This window comes from Copadichromis virginalis, linkage group LG8 (assembly GCF_057382275.1).
Source record: "Copadichromis virginalis isolate Kocher_CV1m ecotype Utaka linkage group LG8, C_Virginalis_male_GT1.1, whole genome shotgun sequence".
In the NCBI taxonomy this organism is placed as follows: Eukaryota; Metazoa; Chordata; class Actinopteri; order Cichliformes; family Cichlidae; genus Copadichromis; species Copadichromis virginalis.
Window position 1 is genome coordinate 22217269 of NC_140625.1, and position 24541 is coordinate 22241809.

At 39.3% G+C, this 24541-nt stretch overlaps 2 protein-coding genes across 3 annotated transcripts in view; one reads left to right on the forward strand and one right to left on the reverse strand.

The window, feature by feature from the left end:
- Positions 1-6879: 6879 nt before the first annotated feature.
- clrn3 (clarin 3) lies at positions 6880-8946 on the reverse strand. Its single transcript, XM_085467244.1, has 3 exons — positions 8616-8946; positions 7974-8159; positions 6880-7830 (listed from the first exon to the last, which is right to left on the reverse strand). The coding sequence occupies exons 1-3, from the start codon at positions 8845-8847 to the stop codon at positions 7553-7555; spliced, it is 696 nt and encodes a 231-aa protein (XP_085323370.1). The 5' UTR covers positions 8848-8946; the 3' UTR covers positions 6880-7552.
- Positions 8947-10122: 1176 nt separating this feature from the next.
- The window catches only part of ptprea (protein tyrosine phosphatase receptor type Ea), a 62144-nt gene continuing 47725 nt past the window's right edge, over positions 10123-24541 (forward strand). For both annotated transcript variants that reach the window (XM_085466548.1, XM_085466549.1), the window contains exon 1: positions 10123-10225. The gene's annotated coding sequence lies outside the window, so the exon portion shown is untranslated. The remainder of the gene's footprint in view (positions 10226-24541) is intronic.

Consider the following 24541-nt stretch of genomic DNA (forward strand, 5'->3'; position numbering starts at 1 on the left):
GTGATTACATCTTATCACTCTTATGTCACTGGCATATATTCAGCAGCTGAAATAATGTGAGGATATGCTTTTTCTCGTTTATTATGTCTGATATTGTTTGATAGATTTTCTAATTAGTGGTAAGATGCGGACATTAAGGATTCGACATCGATACTCCCTTGACCCTGCATGGGAGTTCCCTCCAACACATCTCCTGCTCCTCCTGGGGGTAATGGAGGGAGGAAGAATGCAGAAGGAGGAAGTAAGTTTCCTCCAGGCAAGATTTGTGGACGGAGAGACTGGCTGAGAGACGGACAGATGACAATGGCAGGGAGGCCAGGGCCTGAGTGTCGCCCCAGGGAGACCTACACATTGCTAGGTGTTGGCTCCGGCTGCTACACTAAGTGCACAGAACAGAGACCTTCACAGCGGATTTGGCAAGGTGATCCCTTCACCCACCCCCATCCATCTCCTGCCAGCCCGCTCCCCTTCTACCTCTTTCCCACTTCACCCCTCTCTGCTCTTCTTCCCTTCGTTGACATCCAACTAGGAGGTGATGAGTTGACACAGAGGGTGAAGAAAGGTCAGGGAGCATTATCTCCACCATTATTACTTTTGGCTGGGTTTTTTTTTTTTTAGGGAAAAGCACAAAAAAATCCAGCTTTTATTTAGACTACTTTTAATATATTTTGCGCATGGCTGAGTTTTTCCCTATTTAATCTTTGTGCTTTGTGTGCATGTTCCTGTGCATAATTTTTCATGCCTCACTTCATGTATGCATGTGGCAACTGATTTTTGAAGCTGACACTGGAATTGTTTCAAAAATCCAATATTCATGTGTCATGACATTAACACACAGAGAAGCACTTTTAGATTTTAGAACCAAGTTACAGATTTCATGTTAAACAATTAATTTGCCATTGCTATCTGGTGGGCAAACCACTGCAAATCACTTCATACCTATTGCATTTTTTTGTTAAAAATACTAACATTGGCCTGGCTGATCAGTCTGGTATTATATGTAAAAACTGTGCTTTGACATGCTTCGAATAACCTACTTACAGATGAACTTTTTTTGTTTTGCACGTAGCCACCTCTCTTGATTCTTAACAAAGACTGTATGTTAAAGATGGTGGTTGCAACTGTATATTAAAGATGGCGGTTTCCAACGTCATTTTGCTTTTTGCTTGATAGCTCAGACAGAGCTGAGAATCAGGGAATGAGTGGGTGAAGGAAAAGCTCAGGTAGAATGGGAAACAGGTTACATACAGCCAATTGCTTCATGCTGTCTATGCTTTGTCTATGTCAGTTGTTTCACATTGAAATATAAGAGTTTATTTATTTCTGGAGAGGCTATAACTTCAAAAAGAATATTAAATTTAGCCCCATTTATCTTTTAGTGGATAAAGGTCATGGCTGTGGTCAGGAGGAGGTCAGTCGGTTATATTGGCTGACAAATTGTTTCATGTACATGCAATCAGCCCTGAGGATTTCTGATCAGACACCATGTCTCCACATCTGACACGGGACATTGTCTCCTGAAGAGAAGCTGCATTGTTTCTTATGCAGAAGTTAGAAATTTAAAAAGCAATATCAAGTTCGACTTTATTCAAAGAACCTCTGTTTCTTAGAAAGACAGACGCGTGATTGCAGCTTTCAAGGCTTTGCATCACAAGTTAAAATGCCACAGCAACTCAGCAGACGAGATGTGGAAAACCTGATGAATAATGGAGTGTGAAAGTATTGAATTGCAGCAACATTCCCAAACATGAACTTCATCGACCGAGGCGCTGTGATAATCTGCAGTGTCTTATGTCATGGTTTAAATCTCTGCTCTTGTTGCTCAAGGTGTTGATGTTAAGCTGAATGACTTGACAGATTAAGTTATACTCCTTGTGACAACATCGCAAAGGCTCTTCCCTCCCCCTACAGTCGGTGCTGTAAATTTCAGGCAGGTGTGGCAATGATTGAAGGCCTTATGACAGACCTTTGCAAATCCTTTAATCCATTCATGAAGCACAATAGGGGGCACTTGATGCACTTTATTCTGGTACTTCTCCCCATCTGGCTTCTGTAAAACACACTCAGAGGCTCTGAGAGCCTTGACAGGAGCCGATCACATGACATTTTGAGTGCTTTGACAGTTCAACATGGATTAAAAAACCCAAATTAAACTATTATTTGGACATAAAAATATAAGAAACAACTTTTTTCCCTGCATGTATTATTTGTTACCTTAAAGCTTACATTGCTTTTGCACATTTTTTTTTGGCTAAACTGCACAGATTCTTTGCACAGAAAAGTGTTTCGTTCCCAAACCAGGGTAAGAAAATACTGTAAGGCAGGCGAGAATTTATATGTCCTGTCCAAGGGTGCAGACTGCTGGAATCTCTGTAATTTTATGACCATATGGATTGGAGAGCAGCTTGCTATCTGTGACGGAGTGTCAGAATTACAGCTGAGTGTTTATGATCTATGGATTTGTGTCCCACTCCAGTGACTCTAGGGGCGCTCCTTCAAACAGAAGACTTGTAATATCTCACTGAGAAAGAGAATAACCTCAAAAGTGAAAACATGAAGGGAAATGAAAAACTGCTAAGATCCCACATGTTTTCTGGAACATCACAAGCCTATTCCACATATATAATTGAAGTTATTTACTCTTAAATGTGATTTAATGCAAAAAGTATAACAATTAAAAACTATTCCCATAATCAATTCCCGGGTATTTGGCTACAAATCTGCATCTATGGTAACAAAGGTGTCAAGGGGTTTGTTTCATTCAGTTGATCTAGTTATTGTATGCTGCCCCCTTGAGCTGTGCTTGAGTACCTCACTATCCTGAAAGGTTTTCCTCCTGTGTAAAAAGTGTAATTATGTAGACTTGGTATATTTTGTTTTAAAAATTCAGTGACTTTTGGAAGAGAAGCAATGTGTGCTATATATATAGAAAAGTTTCTTGACAGATACACAGTACCGTGCAAAAGTTGAGCCACCACTCACCTCTTCATATTTTATTTCCACAGAAACAGACTGTCCTTTAATTTAAAAAATACTTTTTCTTAAAGTCTTTTGGACTTCTTCTTTGGACACTGACTCTTTTTTGACTCTTTCTTTATTCCAGTCGTTGTACTTGACCATTTTCAGAAAAATGTGTTTTCGTTTGTTATGTCATTGCCAGTGAATGAATCACGAATCATTCAAGGATAAGAAGGAAAAATTAGACACCATACTCAAGGGATATAAAACATCTTATCAAAGAACCTTCAAAAGAATCTGCAGATACTTTCTTATTAGCAGCCTGTTAAAGATATCAGTTTTATTCAGACATAAAAGAGTATTTTTGCACCAACAAGTTGATTCCCAAAGAACTATTAGCCAAAAACTTAACATATCCTGTCACGGTGTGCAGTGTGTCCTTAAAAAAATGTGGAAACTGGACATATGGAGGTAAAAACCTACCTACAGTAGATGAACAGTATCTGAAAGTCCTGCCATGTTCTTTAATGAAAAAAAAAAGCCCTATGAGATTGACTGACTGTTTTTGGTGTTAACTGTTTCTGTGTCTGGGTCAAATGGCTCCAATTCAACTGAACCTTGTGTTGTGTCAGTAGGTTAAATGTATCCATCCTTCCTTGAACCAGTGATCGCACCCGCCAATCAAGACCACATTAATCAACCATAGTGTCATGCGGCATGGTGCAGAGAAAGTGGTCAACCCTGCATCCATCCATCACTCTGGCTGTAACATGTCAACAATTTGCATCTTGTAGGTATAGATACAAATACCATACAGACAAAATGGCGAGTAAGATTCTACACAGAGTGACTAAATCAATTTGTCTCCATCGCTGTTTGGGCGAGACTGAGCCAAAAACCCTTTCTGTCTTTTTCTCCTTTTCTCTGTCTGTGCAGGTAAAGTGAAGAATTGGCTTCAGGTGATTTGGGGAAGATCTTATCTTCTGTTAACAGAGGAATGACACCATAATGGAGCAGCAGGGGTGCAATTACCTTTCAGCCCTCCTCCTCCTTCTTCTCTTTTTTCCCGCCACCTTCACCTCAGCCTTCTCTGACAAATTAAGATTAATGATGGAGATAAGTAAGAAACCAGCCTGCCTTCCAATATCACACAGTCGAGTTGAGTGTGAGAACACCTTATGATCACAGCAAGACAGACTCAAAGCCATGCGCATCCATTAAAATGTCTTAAAATCCAACTTATGTCCAAATTCATTAAAAAAACAATTTTGAAATCACATAGAGCTGCTTTTCTGTGTCGACAGAACAAATTCATAAAATACCGTTTATTACAGATCCACCAGCGCTATAAAAGTTCATTACATCATAGAGAAATGCAACAGGGAGGCACACCTTGATAGACACACCTACCTTACTGCCACAGTGGAGGGAAAAAAGTCACGCCACTGTAATCACGACATCAAATAATCGAGTCTTGGCACATGACTCTATTTTTCGGGTTGATAAGCTTTATTATTTTGTTTGTACCACTTGGTGGTTGTTCTTCTTCTTCTTCTTCTTCTTCTTCTTCTTCTTCTTCTTATTATTATTATTATTATTATTATTATTATTATTATTTTGGGGTGGTGGTTCGGGAGGTGGAGCAGGTCATGAGCTAATCTGAAGATTGGTGGTTTGAGTGTGTGTGAACGTTTAATCTTAGATGTAGAAAAAAATTCTTGCACAAAATAATGGGTGAATATGACATGTTGTATAAAGCTATTTGAGTTCTTCACTAGAGTAGAAAGTTTTATACTCCTACATGTATTCACCATACTGCTCACTTGCCAGCAATATGTTCCTAAAAGTGGAAGGTGGCCAGGCCTTCCCCCGTTCTACTATGGCCTACCACCGTTTACTCGACATGGCTGAATGTGTGACCCCACTTCCCCGCAGCTGGAGGTGTCTGTTTCACAGTCCTCTGTAATTCAGGACCTTAGTGGATAATGTTTCACAGGTACAAAAGTTTCTGCTTTAATCCTATCACACAGAGTGAGTGGTCAGGGCTTAGGGCTTCTGCCTAATCCCAGGTTTATCCATTCTGGTCAGCTCTGAGACCGAGAGTATGCAGAGAGGAAGAGATTACCGTCCATCACTGATTTTATTCAGTCAGTGTTTGCACAGCAAACGGCAAGAAGAATCCATTATTAGTAGCTATTCCACACCTCAGTGCACAAAGAGGAAGAGCAGTAATAGTTACAGTTAAACATCTCTCCTCTGGCTGCTGTTAAACCAGCTGATGTTCAGAACTGAGGAATTCTACTGTGTATCAACTTGAAATGACTGAAAGTGAAAGTGTGATTGAAGCTGTATATATATTTGCTAACTGAAACTAACTAAATAAATAAATGATCATTTTAGAGATCAAGACAGGTTTATTGCATTCTGTCAGAGTTAAAGTAAAACATAAACTAAAAGGGTCTCTAATGGCTGGCAAATCCGTGCTTTCTTGTGAAGGGCTTGTCATCTTCACAGCAGGCGGTTTTGTGCTGAAACATGCTTTGACGTGGCTTCCTCTGGAGAACACAACCTGTCGCAACTTCACACTGTGTCCTTGTCACAGCTGCAGGTTTAAGTCAGTCTACATCACTCTGCAAGAAGGATATTTGGCAGGAGCTATTTGGTGGCATGTTATAAAACATAAGCTACAATTTGAAAGGTAATGACTGTTTTTTAGACTAAAAACTGGCTTTTTTCACCTCAAAAAGCATGGTGAGTTTTCTTGCTCTACTAACAGAATTTCTGTCAGGCCTGACATGTCTCTGCAGAAAGCATGCAAATGCATGAAATTTAATACATATTCGCGCTGACGACAACAAAGCAAATTGCTGCATCCTTCCACAGGTCCCTTGAAGTGTGAGACTTTAAGGAAGAGTGGTTCTTTTGAAGGCAGATAGAAGGCGTTGCAGGGCTGAGAGGTGCTGCAAAGGGCATGTCCAAACAGACTTTAGGCCCTGAGTGATGGGACAGGGGAAACGGTAACAGGACACCTCACCCTTGCTCTCATGTCAACACAGCCATGTGAATCACAGCTGTGAGAATGCCCGAAGATCCAGGAGACAATAGGCGCCAACTCTCAGCAAGATCTATCTGTGATCTATGTTTTTACAAAATCTGCAAGCTTTGTAACCATCAATACGTTGGTCAGCATCGGCTGCGATTTTTCCAGCCCTTTGAAATGTTTTAAACAGTTGAGTAATAAATCTTTATCTCTCATCAGGGGTTTCTGTAGTAGGTCTCACGTGGAAAAGGATACAGTTAAGATGCATTGCATCACTGGAGTTTAAAGGGCTCAACTTAAGCACCGCTTCACTGGTGAGCCATGAATTGATGAAGGTAAGAAAGGTAATCCATATGGCTTCTGTAGTAATTCAGAAGGTAAGTAGCTGTGTAGTTACCTGCTGGCAAAGCACATTTACTGGAAAGTAGAATAAATAATTATGTGCGGTGTAAATATATATTCACACTGACTCCAAGTGGAAACAGTAGTTAGATAAATGCAGTTGATTGAAACAGGGAGAACCAAAGGTAATATAGAAACTGACCCAGAACCAATGAAAAGGTGGGTACCAGTGGTCTAATCCATGTTGGGTAGACTGGGTGTGCCTTAATTCTCCCTTCTAAAGATAAATTCGAGCCTTCAAATGATTGTGCCAGCAATACATAATAGCAAATGAGAGACTTTAACTGAAAACAAATCCCTTTTCTTTTATTCCCGGTTGAAACTGTTGACTTGTTGGCATCTCTTTGCAATTACATAATTTCAGAGATAGAGGGCAGCAGACATCAGTAAAACCCCCCTCAGTGGGTTCATCCATTTTTTTTGACTCGCTCTTTAGATTTTTCCAATAAATGTAATCATTTTGCTTGTTCGTAGTGAATCTGTAATGCAGTACCGCAGTAAATGCATAACATTAAATTGCAAAAATTCATTTTTTCAAGTAAAATCAATCCAATCTCATCACTTTATTCATGTTTTCTAATGTTTTATTTTGCAAGCTGATGTTAATGGACACAGAACACAGTAAAATCATTGAGGTTTTGTCTGCCTGACGATCTGTAAAGCATGTTTTGTGATGATTATATTACAATGATGATTTTTTTTTAAAGAAAAAACAAACTAAATTGATACATTTAATCCAAAAAGATTACACAAAATTAAAAAAACAAACAAACAGAATAAATAGTTATTTTTTAAGAATGGAATTTCATGTCAAAAACATATGAATGAAAAGAAATTTACATGGTAATATTTTTACTGTATCAGCAAACACTTTGCACTGTCATACCTTGATATCAAATTTGATCAAAATGCTGAAATTACATAATTGTTGCTCAAAACATGACATTTAAGTGTAAGGTACTTGATCCGACCAGACTATTCCTGATATAGTAAGACTAAATATTATAAATCTATCATACAATGAACAAGGCTTTACCGTGTATCCAGACCTTACTGTGTATAACCACAGTCGGTTATCTTTCATTACAGTAGGTTTCTTGAGAAAGTCTTTAATATATCAGTGGTATTGAAAACTCCATGGTCTCTGTTGCACTAATACATTGTTAAGTCCATGGGTGCATCCTCTGTAGGCTTCTGCTGCTCTTTTTTGCGTGTGTAGGCTGCATGTTCATATGTGTAGATCAAGGCGATGGCAATGAGAGAGAGCACTGTGTAAGGGATGACCAGGTAATATCCTACCTGCATCACTGAAGCCTTTCCCTTCAGGTCTAATGTAAAACCCTCAGTATACTTTTCTACAAAGGTTTCTGCCATATTGGTCGCACTGATGTTCACCACAAACAGGATGAGGACTATCACAGACAAGCATGCTGCAGGAGAATAAGTAGCATTAGAAATATCACAAACAAAAGAATAGAACAAAAATCACACCTTATTTTTTCATGGAAATGCCCCAGCACTTCCGCTTGTGCAACTGCAACATGCTTACTGCTATAACATATCAGTCACTTACCACTGAGAGAGCTGCAGATGTAGACTCCAACAGGCCCCATGTAGGTTTCATAAGGATTGCTGACACTGTTGTAGAGAGAGATGAGGATGCTGCATGCCGAAAACAGCAGACAGAGGGCAAGAAGGCACAAAACCAGACCGTGTAGGACTACTGAAGCAACTTCTCCTCCTGCCAATGTAGGAATCACTAAACACAGAAACACAGGTCATTATGGTCCTACATTTAATGCTGTACTGAACTTCTATGTTTATTGAGTACAAGAGGCTGGTAAAACTGCCTGAGCAGTTTCATAGGATCTAATTCTCCTTCACGATGGAAGTTTTGATAGCATTTGTCTTTATTTTGAGATATCTGTCTGGGACTTCTAATCATAACAGCTTGTGTCAGAAGGAAAAACTGTTGACAGGGTGTTCTTTTCATTATGCACACTAAGAGCGACACAGATTCTAGAGTAAGACCAGAAGCTGGTGGTCAAAATGAATCAAATTAAATTAAATTTTCCCCATTGCTTGAAGGTAGGATGTGTCAGCGACTGAAATTTATTAAAATAAAATAAAAACAGCCAACATTGTGGAGATATATGAGAGAACATCGTTGTTTGAGTCTGTTTCTAGTTGGTTGAACGGGGCTTTTGAAAATTACCTTGAAATGTATCTGTAGCTCCAAAAAAGGGGCAGGAGGATCTCTCTAATATTCCATCAAAAAGGGTCAAGGTGATCTCAGCAGATCCATTGTACAAACCAGAAGCCTTTTCTGCGCACTCCATGGTTGTTATAACCCACTTTGTTGACATGCCATATCCAATAATCCCAACAGATATAGATGTAGCCAAAGCACTGGATATGAAATGCAGAGTCTTCTTTGTGGAAGGCATTATCACTGTATTCCAGTTACACTAGTTAAACACGAATCCCAGAGTTTCTTCTCTAAAGCTCTGGTGAAGCCACAGAATGAGATCAAGGTCCTCTGAGCCTCTAAAGATTCTCTAAGTAATTCTCATTTACCTTCCTTGTTGGAGGGGAATATAGATAGCTGGTCATAAAATGTCATGTTTATGGCTGCGACCTTTGGTTTGAAGGGAAACATGGAGCTGGTTGTCATAGTAGAGACACCTGTTTCACCAACAATAATACTGGTGCCATGCCATTGTCATGTAAAAAAAAAAGAAAAGAAGAAAAGAAGAAATATACAGTTTATTTGTTTTTGAAGTAAATTATTGTAAAGTGCAGATGATGAATCTGAAGATCTGAGCCAAACAAAACCCAACAACTTCAAAACATGTAAAAGAAATATGTCAAATCTTTCAAGGATTCTTGATCCTGTAATTCAGGAACTTCACACACCTTCTGCTGGACTTATTAAAAAAAACGTTTGCAGCCTTTGGTTTCAAAGTCCTTTCCTTGATATTGCAGGGCAATAAAACTTATTGCAGATGAATTATTTATCTTGCATGAGAAAGAAAATTACTGGAAGAGGGCTGTCACTTAATAACACGCATACGTCATCAATAAAGCACTAAAGCTATCAGGGGAGTGTCACAGATTATAAATCACATTTACACTATATAAAATGTCAAAATTACAGAGAAATCAGATTAGCGTGTTTCACTGTGGATCACATTTCACAGTTTTTTGCTATTTGCTGCTTTCTGAGAATAGACAGGAAGAGTGTTCTGCTTTTCCAGTATGACTGGAGCTATAAACCTCAGGGCAGGGATACATGCCTTCTGATAAGGACAGATAAGCAGCTACAATGATCGAGAGAATCATTTTTTTCCATTCCCCTAAACCATGACGCATTCAATTCTTTGAACGTGTATTTGCTCATATTAACAAAAGACTCTTGTGTCGGTCTATCACCCATTGTTGCAGTTCAAAAAATTATACATAATTCATTCCCTTTATTTAAATCACAAATCCCCCTCGTTTCATCTCTAGTATTAACTGTAAAATGTAATCCTATTAAGATAAAGCACACCTTCAGAAGGAACCACACGACTTTGTAACAAACAAACAAAAAAAGTGAATCTGTAATGCAGAAGTCCTACACACACGTTGTAATAAAGTTTGTGGCCAGACTGCGGCTCCCTCTCTTCGCCAAAAACAGAGAGGATCCGTGCGGTTGCTGACAGCTCTGTTATATTGGAGTAAACACAAACTCCTCCCTCCCGGTGACAGGCGGCAACACTGAAGCGTCGCCTCGGCTTTTCCAAGACAATCTGCGCTCAGGACTGAATATTAAAGCCATCTAAGGTGAGTGATGAGATTCCTTTATGGCATTGCATCGTCTTTTTTGCACCCGGACACTTGTATATCGAGGAGGTGAGGGAAACATCCAAATTTTCAGTCATTTTCCCAGTCACGTCAAACGCCGTGTTACCTGTCCGTTACGCACAGCAGCGCGTGGAATTTTCACATTTAGCGTCCATTTCAGGTGCGCATTCAGCTTTACCGTTGCAGTGAGTGAATTCCTCGTAGAAGTCACCATGTTTATCGTGTGCTTAAATGCTCTGAGCTCTCCTTTTGACAACCTGCAGCGACTTCTGTCAACCCGGTGCGTCAGTGAATATGGGTTAATGGATCAAGCGTTTGGAGTTTTATCCTGATCCCCTGTCTTGGGGTTTAGTCTCCCCCTTCTACCTTGTTTAACCGTCATGTTTTTATTTAGAAACCATAACAATAAAAATGATCATTCTTGTCTTCATACTTGCTAGCTGACTCTTACGTGGGCTGCAGTTGTGCCAGTTTCAACATGTCGGTGACCACGGCTGCATTACTACTTCAGATATCATGAATGGTCTCCTTAGACTTGCAGTCATAGGAGGACCCAGGTTTTTGAGTCAGGTTAAAATTTGACTCAAGTTTAATGTTATTTGGTTGCTGAATGCTCTGTTGGCTCCGAAGCATTTGAACATTGGTTTTAATGTAATGATCACCAGAAATGACATTAATCCCCAAAGGGAAGAACTCTCCCCTGGGAGGTTAGAGGTCAGGGCCAGCAAAAAATCAGCATCCCCGGAGCAGATTGCTTGTGGCAGTTTGCCAGTTCAATGCAAGGGGGAAGATGCTGTGCTGTATTTGGCATTTGATTCTTATCAGACCATGGAAATTAAAAATTAAATGAACCGAGAAACAATTGAGTTTGTGCTCTGCTGACCTTCAACAGGAGCGGTCACTTTGACATCCTGTACTGATGGATGGACTTCAGTTTAAACACCACGCAGAAACAGATTTGTAGTCTTGCACTGAAATTAATTCTACATGCTTTTCATGTCACATTTTTCATTTCTTGCTTGGCCTACAGTGGACCAAGCTGCCACTGTACTGTCACTACACACTATTTTGGGCCATAACATTAGCCAAGTTTATAGAGGTGCTGTTACTTGTATTAAGTCTGTTAGTCATCCTGACACAGCCAGGTTCTACAGCCTGAGTAGAGCCGCCTCCAGAATGAACTTGGATTAGTATCGAAAATAACAAATGTCTGTAATATCTGGTTCATTACAACATAAAGGAGCTTAAGGATCTTGCCAGACAAACCTGAATACTCTGTCAAGCAAAGGTTAGTTCTTTGAGGACCTACCAAGATTTTCTTGCTACTAGACTATGAAAGACAACTCAATTACATGTTCTCTAGAAACCAGAGAAAAATTCTTAGAGGGAAGGTATTATGCTCGATTCTTGCACTGTATTCTGTATTCACTTTATATAAGGCCTTGGTGCAAACCCTTAGGTCATACGCTGTCTGAAACAAGCCATTTTTAACTTTCATCTTCTTCCTTTTAAGCCAGCTTTTTTTCCTGATTGGTCGCCCGTTGCAAACAGAAGGTTTGATCTGTTAGTGGCCAGGACTTCTGCTCCCAGCAGGAGCTTTGTGACTGGGATGACAGAAACAGATTGTCTAGAGCAGTCTGAGGCCGAGGGTTTTTATTCTTCGTGATTAACTGCACATACCGACAGCTTTTTAATATGAATATCTTCTATATGTATGACAGAAATAGGAAAACGCATAAAGGGTCTCTGTTAAATTTGAAAAATAAACTGTAATGTGTCTGTATTTCTTCATTTTCTTTTTATTTTGTAACACACCTTGCATCATTCTGCTGGTTCAATATTAATGCAGCTGTCATGCAACATGTTCTCCTTAATGCTCATTTATCTTCTCTTTTGTCTCTTATGTAGACAGTCTGTGTCTGAATTTCATTTAAATTATACAGCATAGACCCAAGGAAGATTCTGACACTGCTCTGGCAGAAGCTAATGAGGATGCAATGAAATAAACAAATAGTTTGTGCTCGCCAAGACAAATGAGTCTGTGTAAGGCCGCGGGAAGAAATAACATTTGACTGCTGAGTGCTGCTGGCAGATTGATTTGGCTTTCATCTTCTTGCTATTCATATTTGACTTGAGCGAAACGCTATTCGTTGAGGGTAATTTGTACTTGCTCTGCTGAAGGATACCGGATGTAAGTTAATCTCTGGCATAATCAAAAGGCCCTGTCCGTGGTATGTTCTGTACCTCCTTCTTTGTTATATCTCGAGAAATAAGTGTGAGAGCGCGTATATGTTGTTTGTAATAGCGCCTTGGTCTCGTAACTACTCAACAGTTACTAGCTGCAGCAGTTATTGCCAGCTTACATTTAATTGGTGTTTTTTATCACCGCCAAGATGTTCTTTTCTAGTTCTGCTCTGCTATAGATAGAACTGAAAACATGGTATGTTGGAATGTGGTGAATGTAAGTGCCTTTTAGTGTGGGTGTGCTGCGTGAAATGAACAGATGTGATGATTAATGAAATCCAAAGTGAGGTGGGTAGGAGTGTGATGTCCATACCTGTAGTTTCTAACAGCTTGCTGGATATAAACCTTAAATTGCCAATTCAACTATCTGCCACTTCTCTCTTAAGTTCTGGAAATGCTTAACTTTGACACATCATGTTGTGCTCTCTCCTAGACTGCAAATACATTAACTGCACTCTGCTTGAAGGTTTTTTTTTTCAAGCACATGTTTTTTCACGCTCTTTTCAAATAGGCGGAGAAGGAACTAATTGGTATAAAGTTGAAACATTTAGGGATGAGTCTGGTCTGACCCAGAACTCATCAGATATTTGCCAGCGGAAATGATCATAGCCTTGAAAAAGGGCTAATGAATTAGGCATGGGAATTGTCACAGTAAGATCTTCCTTTTGATGCAGATAGTATTTGTATCCAACCTGCTATTTTTTCTGCTTTCCTTGGTGGAAGTTTATTGAATCCCATTAAGCTGCAGCATGTTACAATCGTAGGCTTGTTTGTGCTTGCGGCGAATGTTGCAGAATTCAAACCCTGCAGTCTTCCTTCTAGATGTTGGCTTCATCCTGAAAACACTAAATAATGAGAAAACATATCTTTAGTCATGCAGTGAGAGAAGATGGAAAATTAACCCTTGCTTTTAACCCTGCTATTCCATTTTACATCCAAATACATAAATGAAAAGTAATGGGGAGGATTAACTGTATAGATCTTCTGTTTTTAGATGTGAGCTCAATCGACAGTTAAAGCAAACTGTAACTGAAAGCACTGACATAACAGTCAAACTAAAAAAGCAGAAACGGCATGTTAGTGGTGTTTTGCTTCCTGCTGTAGGGCTTTGGTAGGATACAGACAGGCCTGTAACCTCAGTGAGCTGGGACTTAAATGACACACAAAGGGTTTTCCATGGAAGGAGGCCTTGTTACATGGATTAAACACGTGGCTGCTACAAGGGCAGACAAACTGCAAGCTGAACAAACTGGTACCTGCACTTGTATCTTTCTGAATCACAACAGTCCTCACCACCTGATCTGTTACACCCCAGACCAGCACAGCTGCAAGGAAACGAAGAGACTCAACATCTTTTTTTAAAATAAGTGAAAAACATTTAATCATGTTAACATTCAAGGTTGCCGCTCCTTTTTTTTGTAATAGCCTAATTTGGCATGTAGTTCAGGGTACAGCCTTGCTAACATACTTTTGTTTTTAAAGTGTGTAACTTTCAGTACATTTTGGCCCAGTATACACACCACTACTGTGTTTTAGGCATCCTTAAAAAAGAGCGACTTGTCAGAAATGCTGCTGGCCTACGTTTAGTCTGAAAAGTTAAAGATTGTTTTTGTCTGACTGAAACGCAGACTTTTTGTAAACAGTGATGCAGACAGCCACGTCCACTTCCTGATTGGTCTGCTTTTTGTTTTTGTTTTTCAATTTTTGTGTGTACTACTTTCCCTGGCAATGGATTTCTACTAAAGAAATCTTGTTTTGCTATTGTTGTCTTTTCTCTGTAATCATACACTATATGAGCAAAAGTACTGGGTATCACACAGCAATGCCCAGTACACTACACATTATGTATCATATCTCCAGGACCTAGTCCGTCATGGCATGGCCACATGTCGTCTCCATCTGCTGGGCAGCCTGAGGTCTTTTGGGTTCTCTGGACATTATTGAGGACCTGTTACGACACAATGACGGCTTCTGCAATCTTGTTGTCTGTTGGGGAGCTGATAGCATAGAGAAGGACAGGAAAATAGCCTTGTAAATAGGGCAAGTTCTGTCCTGGCTATTCCTTCTAGACTATATAGAGGATGTGGGTGAGAGGAGGATGTTAGCTAAGCTGATGTCCATTACAGACAACACCCTTCATGCCTTGCATGAGACTGCATGAGACGAGGCCCTGAGCAGCTCCTTCACTTGTAGACTGCTATAGCCACTTTGTAGGACAGAGTGCTTTCGTTGGTCCTTCATCCCGACAGCAGTCAGACTGTGCAACACCCACATAGGATAAATAGAAGCTAAAAAATACATTTGTATCCATTACTACTTCCACTGCACCTTGTGTGCAAGTAAAAAGAAGATATTTTAGTGTATTTTGTCTTATATAGTAACCATTTGTACATAGTATGGTACACTAGTCTGCTTAATTATTCTATTTTTATATTTTTAATATATCTCTAATTGATTTTTTTCTTCCTGACCCTTGTGCTGCTGTAATCACTGAAATGCCCCCAGTGCAGAATTAACAAAGTCCATATATACCATGTAAACCCATGCCATGAAGCTCCCAGCACACAGTTGTTCTCCTGATGTTAATACCAGACGAGGTTTGGAGCTCAGTTATTGAGTTAGCAGAGTGTTGGAGCGTTTTACGTACAATGTGCCTCAGCACTCAGCAAACCCGCTCTGTAACATTATATGGTCTGGCACTTTATGGCTGACTTGTTGCATCGACGGCATCCTGTTACAGTACCACACTCAAATTCTTTGAATTCTTTAAAATGACACATTCTTTCACAATTGTTTGCATAGGCAGACTGCATGCTCAGGGTCTTGATTTTATACACATGCGGCAATTAGACAGAAAACACTTGAATTCAAAGATTAACCCAATACTTTTGCTCATATAGTGTTAAGTTGCTCTAAGTCGCTTGTGTCTCTTCTTGCTGCATGACTCCTTGTTGTTTTTGTGGCTGAAGATATCTTTATGACTCAGTCTTGGATGTTGTTGCCATGCTCAAGAATGGATTTTGTGGCTGATCAGATGCTTCAGTGGGATAGATAAGAATCTAAGTATTTTAGCGTCCCTGTAAGGCCAAATTGAAGTTGGGGAAATTTGCTTTTGTTTACTGTCAGCTGTGTTAAAGAGTCAGCTGGATAGTTGAAGCATTGAAACAGCTGGATAGAGATCAAAGTTGCCTCTTTTCAGATGCTTCGGAGCTCACTCACCTCTGTTCAAAGGAGGATTGTAAGTTGGCCCTGTGAAAAAACAGTGGAGCTGAACACATGAGACACAAAAGAAGAGACTTTAAAATTATATTATTTAGGCCCTCCCCTTGAAAAAAACAAAATCACTAAAAGAGCTGCTTCCTGTCTCATTTATGCACCTCAATTATGTGTACCTACAATGATTATTCACTGGCATGATGATAATGATAACTGATTAATCATGTGAGTCATTTTCAAGCAAAACTGTTTAGCCTGCTAATTTAACAGGGGTTTGTGATGGCTTTGTGCTCTTAGAAACAGCAGTGGAAAAATTCAAGGACAGGAAACACATCTTAGCAGTTAGTATGAAATAATGTCTACTTGTGATGGTGTATCACAGGTTACATCCTGAGCATGACCCTGGATTGTAAGCATCAGTAAGGAAGCTTTTTACCTCAAAGATGGAGCCTCAGGAGAAACTAAAATTGAGTTTGTGCAAAAAAAATTATTATGTAACCATCTCATGATCCTTACTATTCATTTTAGGATACAGACCGCTAGGTTCGGCCCACCTGGTTTGAATAAGAGAATATAGCCCAGGGACATACAGAATTATGTCACTCCACAAGTAGTAATGCGGGTGTTACCTACCCCAGACAATGCATAGTTTTTTAGTTGTGTTTATGGAAGTTGATACATAAGAGCTTTACAAAGTAGACCACAACGCTTTTAGATGACAAGGTTTTTGGACAATGGTATACACATATTTCTATAATCTTTTAAGTGTCTTTATGCTGGTGCTGGCTTGTGTTTTGCAGGAAGTGCAGCAGATGGACAAAATGTATTTTTTAATAATCACAAGGCTCAGCTGGCCAGTTTCTTAAGATATGATTCTAACATAAAAATTAAGCATTTTTAGCTGAAAAATGGCTTCCTAAATCGGTGACCTGCTCAGTGCAGGTAGGGTGGAGCCCAGAAGAGATTAACTCCCTGCACACTGTGGCGTGACTTAGCTGAAGGGAAAGCAAACATATACCGCTCTTGGCTTAAAACATGTTCAGTCCATTTTACTTTATCCGAATGGATGACTTGGAAAAACAAATATTAGATTTTCGATGGAAAACAAAGGGCAGCGTAGAGGCTGGGTTCACATTGGCAGCTAAGAAGAAAAAAGACTCGGCTTTTGAGGATATCTTTCCAGGCTCGTTTGTTTATTCTTAGCGTGATTCAAGATGCAGTCATCTTGGGTCCACAGATGTTACACCTACACATTCCATTATAGCTCTATGTTTATGATAATGTGCAATGTCTCCAGAGTTAAAAAAAAGAAAAAGAATAACGCAAAACTGAACCTTCCCCCTGTCTGTGTGTGGAGATTAGTGATGTTTCTAAATAGTATCTGGAATTACCTTCTTTTTAAATTTCAACCTGTACTGAACTTCCATATTCTTGCTTAGATGCATTTTAAGTGGCTTTTAATTGAGTCTAAAAGTGGCTGCGTCGCATGTGATGATAGCGCATGTAGAAAGCATGATTAACTTATCTCATCTCTTCTGCAGCACAATTTACAAAGGGCTCACATGATCTTGTGACTTATGTTATCAGTCCTGTATAATGTCAGGTAGGTTTATTCTCTGCAATATGTCAGCATATGCAATAGCCTTTCTTTTGCATCGCCATAAACTGCTCAGTTGCAGTGGCTCTTGTCTTTACTAAAACATTATTGCCGGGTTCTACTCTTTCAGCTAACATCAAGTGCAGTTAGTTTACTAGTTGTTGCATGTTGTAGAGTTTATCTAGTGTAAAGCATTTGGGAGCTGATCGTATGGCGATAACATGAAAGCTGGGTGTAACTGGTGCGAGAGAAAGAGTGAGTGATGGTGAGAATAAGGAAATAATGGTTTGGCTGTGTCACTACAGAGGGTGTCGACATGGAGGAATACAGTGCTTAATGAATAATGGATGCTTACTAAAGAAGCTCATTTCCTATTCATTCTTTCAAGGCTGCTGCACAGGGAGTTGTTTGTGATCATTATGTCAGTCCTTCAATATTTTCATTGTGTGTTTTCAGAAATATGATGCAGTTTGACGGCACTGGAATAACACCAGCAAACAATTTCACCCAAATACAATGGGGTAATTTAAAAGGATGGCTTATTTTCTTTGATCGCTTCACAACAACTACAGAACAACTATTTTAACACACAAATAATTTTTTATTAGCTGACTATGTGAAGAAAAAAAATCAGAGTCACGCTGTTATTTTATTCCTTCAGAGTCACAGCCTTTCCTGGGTTTCTTTTTAACATTGGTATGCTGAGACTTGTAAAAATTGCAAATGTGCTGATCATCACGAAGGCCTCCAGTGACAGAGACGAGCATTAATTCAATATCTGGGTTGTCAGTTTTTGTGTCGAGCTGAAAAGATGTGGAGTGTAGAACAAGGCTGGATCTCGTTCATTAAAAGCACCTTTTAACTTTTGACTTTGGGAGGCTGGATAGTGTCGAGGCTTCTTCTTTTTTTGACTATGATGATTGTGTTGAAATGAGTTTCAGCAGTTCGATGCTGCAGTGAAACAACAGTCAGGGGTTAGCCAACATGTAGTGTGTGCTGATAAGCATGAAGCATGTGCTATATTTTCACTCCAGCCTTTCTGTAACAATTCTACAGGGTAATATAATCACTGGTCTGCTCCTCAAAAATGTGCTTATAGCTGTTTGAGGTGTTATCACATGAGATGTTTTCCATTAGAAAATAAATCACCAGTTTGCAAAGGCATCAATAATAATTTAGATGTGAGAGTATAGAAGGCATCGTGCTCTAGGGGGTAGTTTGCATTGATTCATCTATGTAAGAAAATACGTGCCATGACATGACTTTGTCCCACTGACCTTCAGCTATGGAAATCTAATCTATAACTGCTGAAACATTTAGACTTTAGAGTGTTTTGAATGACTTGCAGCTCATAATTCCATGTCTATTCTCTTGATTTGTATCCAGAAAGATTTTTATGCTAATGAGCAAAACTGTGCCGTACTGTCTGTGTCTGATCATTGCAACATTTGGTCATGCAGTATGTTTTCCCACTGGGAAAGCACACTGTCAACAATAACACTCCCCCAAACGCTGCCAAAGCTTTTTTTGTGCTCAGTCACAGACAAAGCCACATCTACACCATTTGCTTACAATGAAAGGACATTTGTTTTTCATAATTACTGTCAGCTTCGATGCCAAGTGAGATACAAAAGTGGAGACAAGCCACAGAACCACAAATCGCATCGCTGTAAAAGTTAAGAATCTAATTTAAAAATGTTTATTCGTGATATTATAAAACTATAACTGGTTATTTTGACTTCTACTCATTATTTTCAATCAGCAGGTTAACTGTTGTGTTTAAGCTAAATATCTGTTATTTTTAAATGCTGGGTACCTAAAATAAACATTGGGTTACATTATAAACTTTACAAAAAGTAGCTATATCTCACAAATGATAACTTCAGTAAACACCTTCTTTATACATTTATATGCTCAATAAAAAGTCTTTTTCATACAACATGATGTTTATTTTGTAACTTACAATTAAAAGTTACAATAAAATAGAAAGAAGAATATGATTCAGGGTATGTGGCTACCTTTACAAGTTGCTACCAGTTGGCCAGGCAATGTGATGTGTTTCAGAATTACATTGCCTGGCCAAGTGGTAGCAACCTATTAAGGTAGCCACACACCAGAATAAAGATTTAATATTATACGAAGTAAAGAATGCATCTTGCTAACAATTCAGCTACCAAGTGCTACAGTCAGTCAAATGTTTGCATCTAAATGTGGTGGGCAACAGTCAAATAGCTAAACTCAGGGCTTCAGAATGTTGGTACACAAAATACAAATTACAATGTGACTTTGTCTTTTAGATCATGCCTCCGATGTTTATTGATATAAAACAGAAAAATGGAAAGAGGATCAGCAAAGCCTCAAAGAGGAGAAGCTAGAAAGAGCAAATGTTTGACCTTTTTGCTTAAAATATGATTCAGTTTGTTAACTGATCGCTAAAATGGTTGCTGATTCAGTGTCTTGATTGGTAGATTAGATAGTTATTTCAGCTCTGTCTGCACCTTTTCTCAAAAAGATGTTTTTTTGTGAGAATAAAAAACAAAACAACACTATGTTGGTGTATTTTTTTTCATATGTCATTAGTTTAAATACATTCTGTTGGCTAGGAAAAGCATGCTTTTATTCTGAAAAAATCTGTTGTATGGAAAGTAAAACTAAGGCATCCCCCTCTAATGACATTTCATCATTTTCAAAAAATGCATATCGTATTCCAGAGCCAACAACTTGGATGTAAAGGAAATGCTTTTCATTTGCTCTAGAGCTGATAACAACCTCACTCACTGATGCACTACAAGCCCTGGAGATACAGTGATTGCAACATATGGTGATAATAAGTGAGCAATGCGTGCTAGCAGACTGCTTCCTCCTGTATTTGGCGGCTTGCTTTCGTGGCCTGCCTGTTTCATAATGTCTCATAGAGCTAGATAGTTGTGTGGCAGTTAACAGGGAGCAGGGATCACAGTCAGTCATCAAAAAGCAGAGTGGTTTCTCTCATGGAGAATCATGGCAAGGAGTAAAATGAGGTTGGAGATCAGGGTGATCATAATAATGATGTGTCTCAGGGCCGAGTTTCACAGTGAGTCTCTTTGTGGGCCAAGCCTAGTCAGTGGGTGGCTCTTCACACAAACGTCTATTTTACCGCTGGTGAACTGAGGATTGTTCGAAACTTCTTCCTCCCCACGTTCATTCTCTCTGCATCTGGAGACTAAGCAAAAGACAAATATACACCATAGGGGTATGTATTTTTAATGCTGCTACGCTATATGGCCTATTTTTGCAAAATAACAAATTTGTTATTCGGCTGCAAATGTCATTCGTCCTACTTGAAAACACGACCTCATTTATGCTTCACAGTTTATATTATTTTCCCTGGGGATGTTTGTGGCTTAAATGCATTAAAAGAAGTGGAAAAGGGTGTTTGTTTGCTTTTCATCATTGTTATACCACTCTATTGTTTTAGATATTGAACATATGGATTTTATCTAATATTTGTTTCCTTGTTTCCTACATTCAGCAGTTAGGCTTTTTATCAAAACAGTTTGGCAGTAGTGGGTGACACATGGCTGGCATTAGAGAGGGAAATGCGCTCCGTTGCAGAGAGAGGGGCTCAACAAGGAGACAGGAAAGGATTTGATCATCAGATCTGTCTTCCCTTGAGAGGGAAAACGCCTTGCTCTCTGAACATACTGAGAAACCCCCTCATTTGCAGTCTTTTATGACTGCCTACTGTAAGATGAGGAGGAAGACAAGAGAGGCTAGGACTGCTGGTTTTCTTTGAAGCACAGCATGCCATCAAAGAAATGCTAACCTTTTTTGCATTGCTGCGGTGTTTATTTGCTGGGCCGAATCTGATACGAGGTAAATGTTGAGTCTGTTGTGTGCTGAGCAGCATTTTGAACCAAATCTGACACATGCGCTCTGAGCCATCAGTGATGTCTGTCCAACTTGGCTAAATTACAAGAGGAAATAAATAAAAAGAGCTCTGTACTTCTGCCAGTTCATCGCTGTACTATCGCATCCAGCAGCTGGGCCACAGCAGGGGACTAGTTAGCTGCTTAGTTAGCCATAGAGATGCCTTCAGCTTCATTGCAAAAACTCATTAGTGCAGACTAGTTGGAGTCCATTTTCATCATGTTCAGCTTGAGTGGCACACTGTTTCTCATGTGTAGCTGCACCAGCAGGTGTTTGGTCCTTCGGCGCTTGTGCACTTTAATCCTGTAAAAAAGCCAAAACTCCTACATATCTGCTTGGTTGTTTTTCATTAGTGCACTTCCAGTAGCTTGATACTTCTGGCTACCAGAAATATCAAGCTACTGGAAACGTTAGCGTGGTAATCAAGGTGAAGCAGAGGGTTGTTTTTATAGTCTCCCCACCCTTGTCGTTACTACCATACCGGTGTGGGGTCTGATATAAAATCCTACATGCTCCAGGCCACACATTTCATCCTGCATTCCTGTGTCTGTAATTGATTCTTGTCAAAATATGGAAGGGGGTTGGGTGTACGCTGTGAAGGGAAATGAAGACGCAGAGAGAAAGAAAATAGGGAGTGGATGCACATTTGACATCATACAACAAGCCCAAGCTGGGGAAGATGAAATTTATGGAGCTATGGTAACTGGTGCCAAAATGCATCCCCCAATGATAAAGAGGAATTTTTAACACATCTTTCATTTGCATATGTCCAATTAGGTTTCCTTTAAATCCTGCTGGGGTGATGTCAACGGGGGGGTTTCTGTTTCCGGGTTCCCTCCCCCAGAGACGTCATGGGGATGCCAGCCTTTTCACATTTTGATCCTGAATTCATTTCTGTGGGTTTTTTTTTGGGAGAATTATGTATACAGTTAGTTAGCACTTGGCAAATCTACATATGCCCCATAAGCATTTTTATAAGGAACCAATTTTGACGTCTTTATTGCACAAAAAGCACAAATATTTGCTTTTAAATGTGAAGAGTTGCAACTTTCCCTGTTCTAAATTTGACATTACAGTAGTTTGATTGCTGAGAAATCAAAATAAGAAATCGAACAACCTCTTTTTCACACATGAACTTTCAGTTTTGGTTTAGGTGATAGTTCTGGCAAGACGATGTGCAGGAAACTGCGCACACAACATTGCTTTCTCACTGGTAATTCAACTGATAATTAATTATTGTGTTCAGTTGGCTTACACGCACTCTTTGGTGCTGGGGAGCTTGCAGATTGAAGACCGTTTGATGTCCAATCAAACCTCACGTGACGTTTGCTTTCTCACATCTTCACACCTCAGCACCTCTGTTGGGTGACATCTAGAATAGTTCAGGGCTGCAGTCCGTATTTGAAAATGGCATATGCTGGTCTCTCTAAAGTTTAGAGAGTTTAATTGTCACTCACACTTCCAAATTACATTGTTTAAGGAGACTAAATATGTCATAATTACACACAGTTTTGCTGTCTGGATTTACTAATATGCAGTAAATATATTCTACTGTGGGCCCTTATCACTAGACTTTCTTTCACTTTTGCACACCCAGTTTGTCAAGTATAGATGAGATATCTGTAGCACATCATCTATCTCACTCTCAAACACACTGCATATCATTAGAAGACGGTTAAAGTTGCTGATTCAGGCGTTTGCTTTTAAAAAAAAACAAAAAAAACCTTTTTCATTCAAGGAAATGATGCCCCCTACTGTATTCATTGAAATGTTAATTCAGGCGCAGTGGATTACAGAATTGATTAATTTGTATTTTATTTCTAGTGAAAGATGTTGTAATAGTAAAACTTTCTCTTAAGGGCTTCAACTGCATTTTATCATTGAAATCAGCATTGATCTGTTTCTATAGAAACCGACTATTAAAACGTGTTCAAATTGTTGTTCTGGAGCAGAGGAGAACTTGATTAGCAGGGGCATGTTTTACTTTCAACCTCTGGGTTCTCACAAGAAATGATTTTTTTCTATATCTGCATTCCCCAGTGTGTAGCACTGAGAGGATTTCCCTTTCCAATTTAAACAAAGGGTTTTGTTCACATCTCATTTATACACAATCAAATTTTGAACTTTCAGATAAACTCATAGTCGAGCTACAAAATAATAACACAAATATACAGATCTGATATTTACGATTAAATTGCTAAAAGTTCAGAATGCAACAAAAATGGATCGTTTTGCTAAGCCTTGCCTGAATAATTGTCACTTTTCAAGCTTCTGTGATGATTTGCACAAAACGTTAGAAATGCTGTGTCCTTGATTCCTTACAAGAGTAAACAAAAGCCGGCCTCTCATCTCTGGTTTGCTCTAAAGCTAAACAGTGATTCCACTCAATAAGAGGACGGTGAGATTGTCGGCTTCTAAATGGCAGTCATTGAGAATTCCTGTTGTGCTGCCATTTGTGATGGTTTTTGCATTGTCACCAAAGATGCGTCTAATTAAAGCAAGCCACATTAACCAGAGTAATTGCATTTTTTTCTCGCTGTTAATGTGTCTGCGCATGAATTGGAGTGAAACGGTTGCCGGATTGGTTTACATAAGCTATATTTTTGCACAAAGAATAAAAAGGCTGTGGGTTTTTATTGTAATGAAACAATTAGATTCTATCAGAAGGCAGATTTTTAAAAATTCAGTAATTAAAACACTGTTAGCTGAGTTCAGTTTACAATAATGTGCAGTGTGATTACAGTTACCCATTTGTCTCCTTTTTATAAAAGTTACAGGGAAGTGTCAGGAACAGGAAAATAAAGCTGGAGTGAATTCTGACAGCCTCTCTGAGTCACATCAGCTGATTGGCAGCCACCCTGATGTCATTTGTTTTTGTGGGGCAAGGACAGGTCACACTGACTGATCTGTATTCCCTCTTTCTTTCCTTCTTTTTGTCTCTCTCTGTCTGTTTCTGAGATTGTCTCACTTCCCCCTCTTTACCTCCTCAGGCTTTAGATTTTCATGCCTTTTTTTGTACCAACTCCCTCTGATACCCTTTGTATCTCCACTTTGTTTCCTTCTATCTTGTGTCTTCCACTGAAACAACGCCTTTTAGTTTGAGTGAAAGAATGCTAATGAAGTCCCAGATATTAGAACAAGAGTTTGTTTTAATGCTAGAGATTATCCTGTTCCCAGTTCCCTCTTCTTACATGTCTCTTTGAAGCCATAAGAAAGGAAAATGGGTGCTGTTTATGTCAGAACAACACAATACTTTGTAAAGGCGACCTTTGTGTCATTTATATTTCTGAGCTTTAAGGATGTAGGAAAGTAAACAACTGCGTTACGAC

What these genes read in the sequence shown, in the direction of transcription:
- clrn3 (XM_085467244.1), bottom strand. Translation starts at nt 8,847, where the DNA reads ATGCCTTCCACAAAGAAGACTCTGCATTTCATATCCAGTGCTTTGGCT. An exon ending in AGCTACAGATACATTTCAAG is followed by an intron (nt 8,160 to 8,615) that starts GTAATTTTCAAA and finishes TTCTGTGTTTAG; the next exon opens with TGATTCCTACATTGGCAGGA. An exon ending in CATCTGCAGCTCTCTCAGTG is followed by an intron (nt 7,831 to 7,973) that starts GTAAGTGACTGA and finishes ATTCTCCTGCAG; the next exon opens with CATGCTTGTCTGTGATAGTC.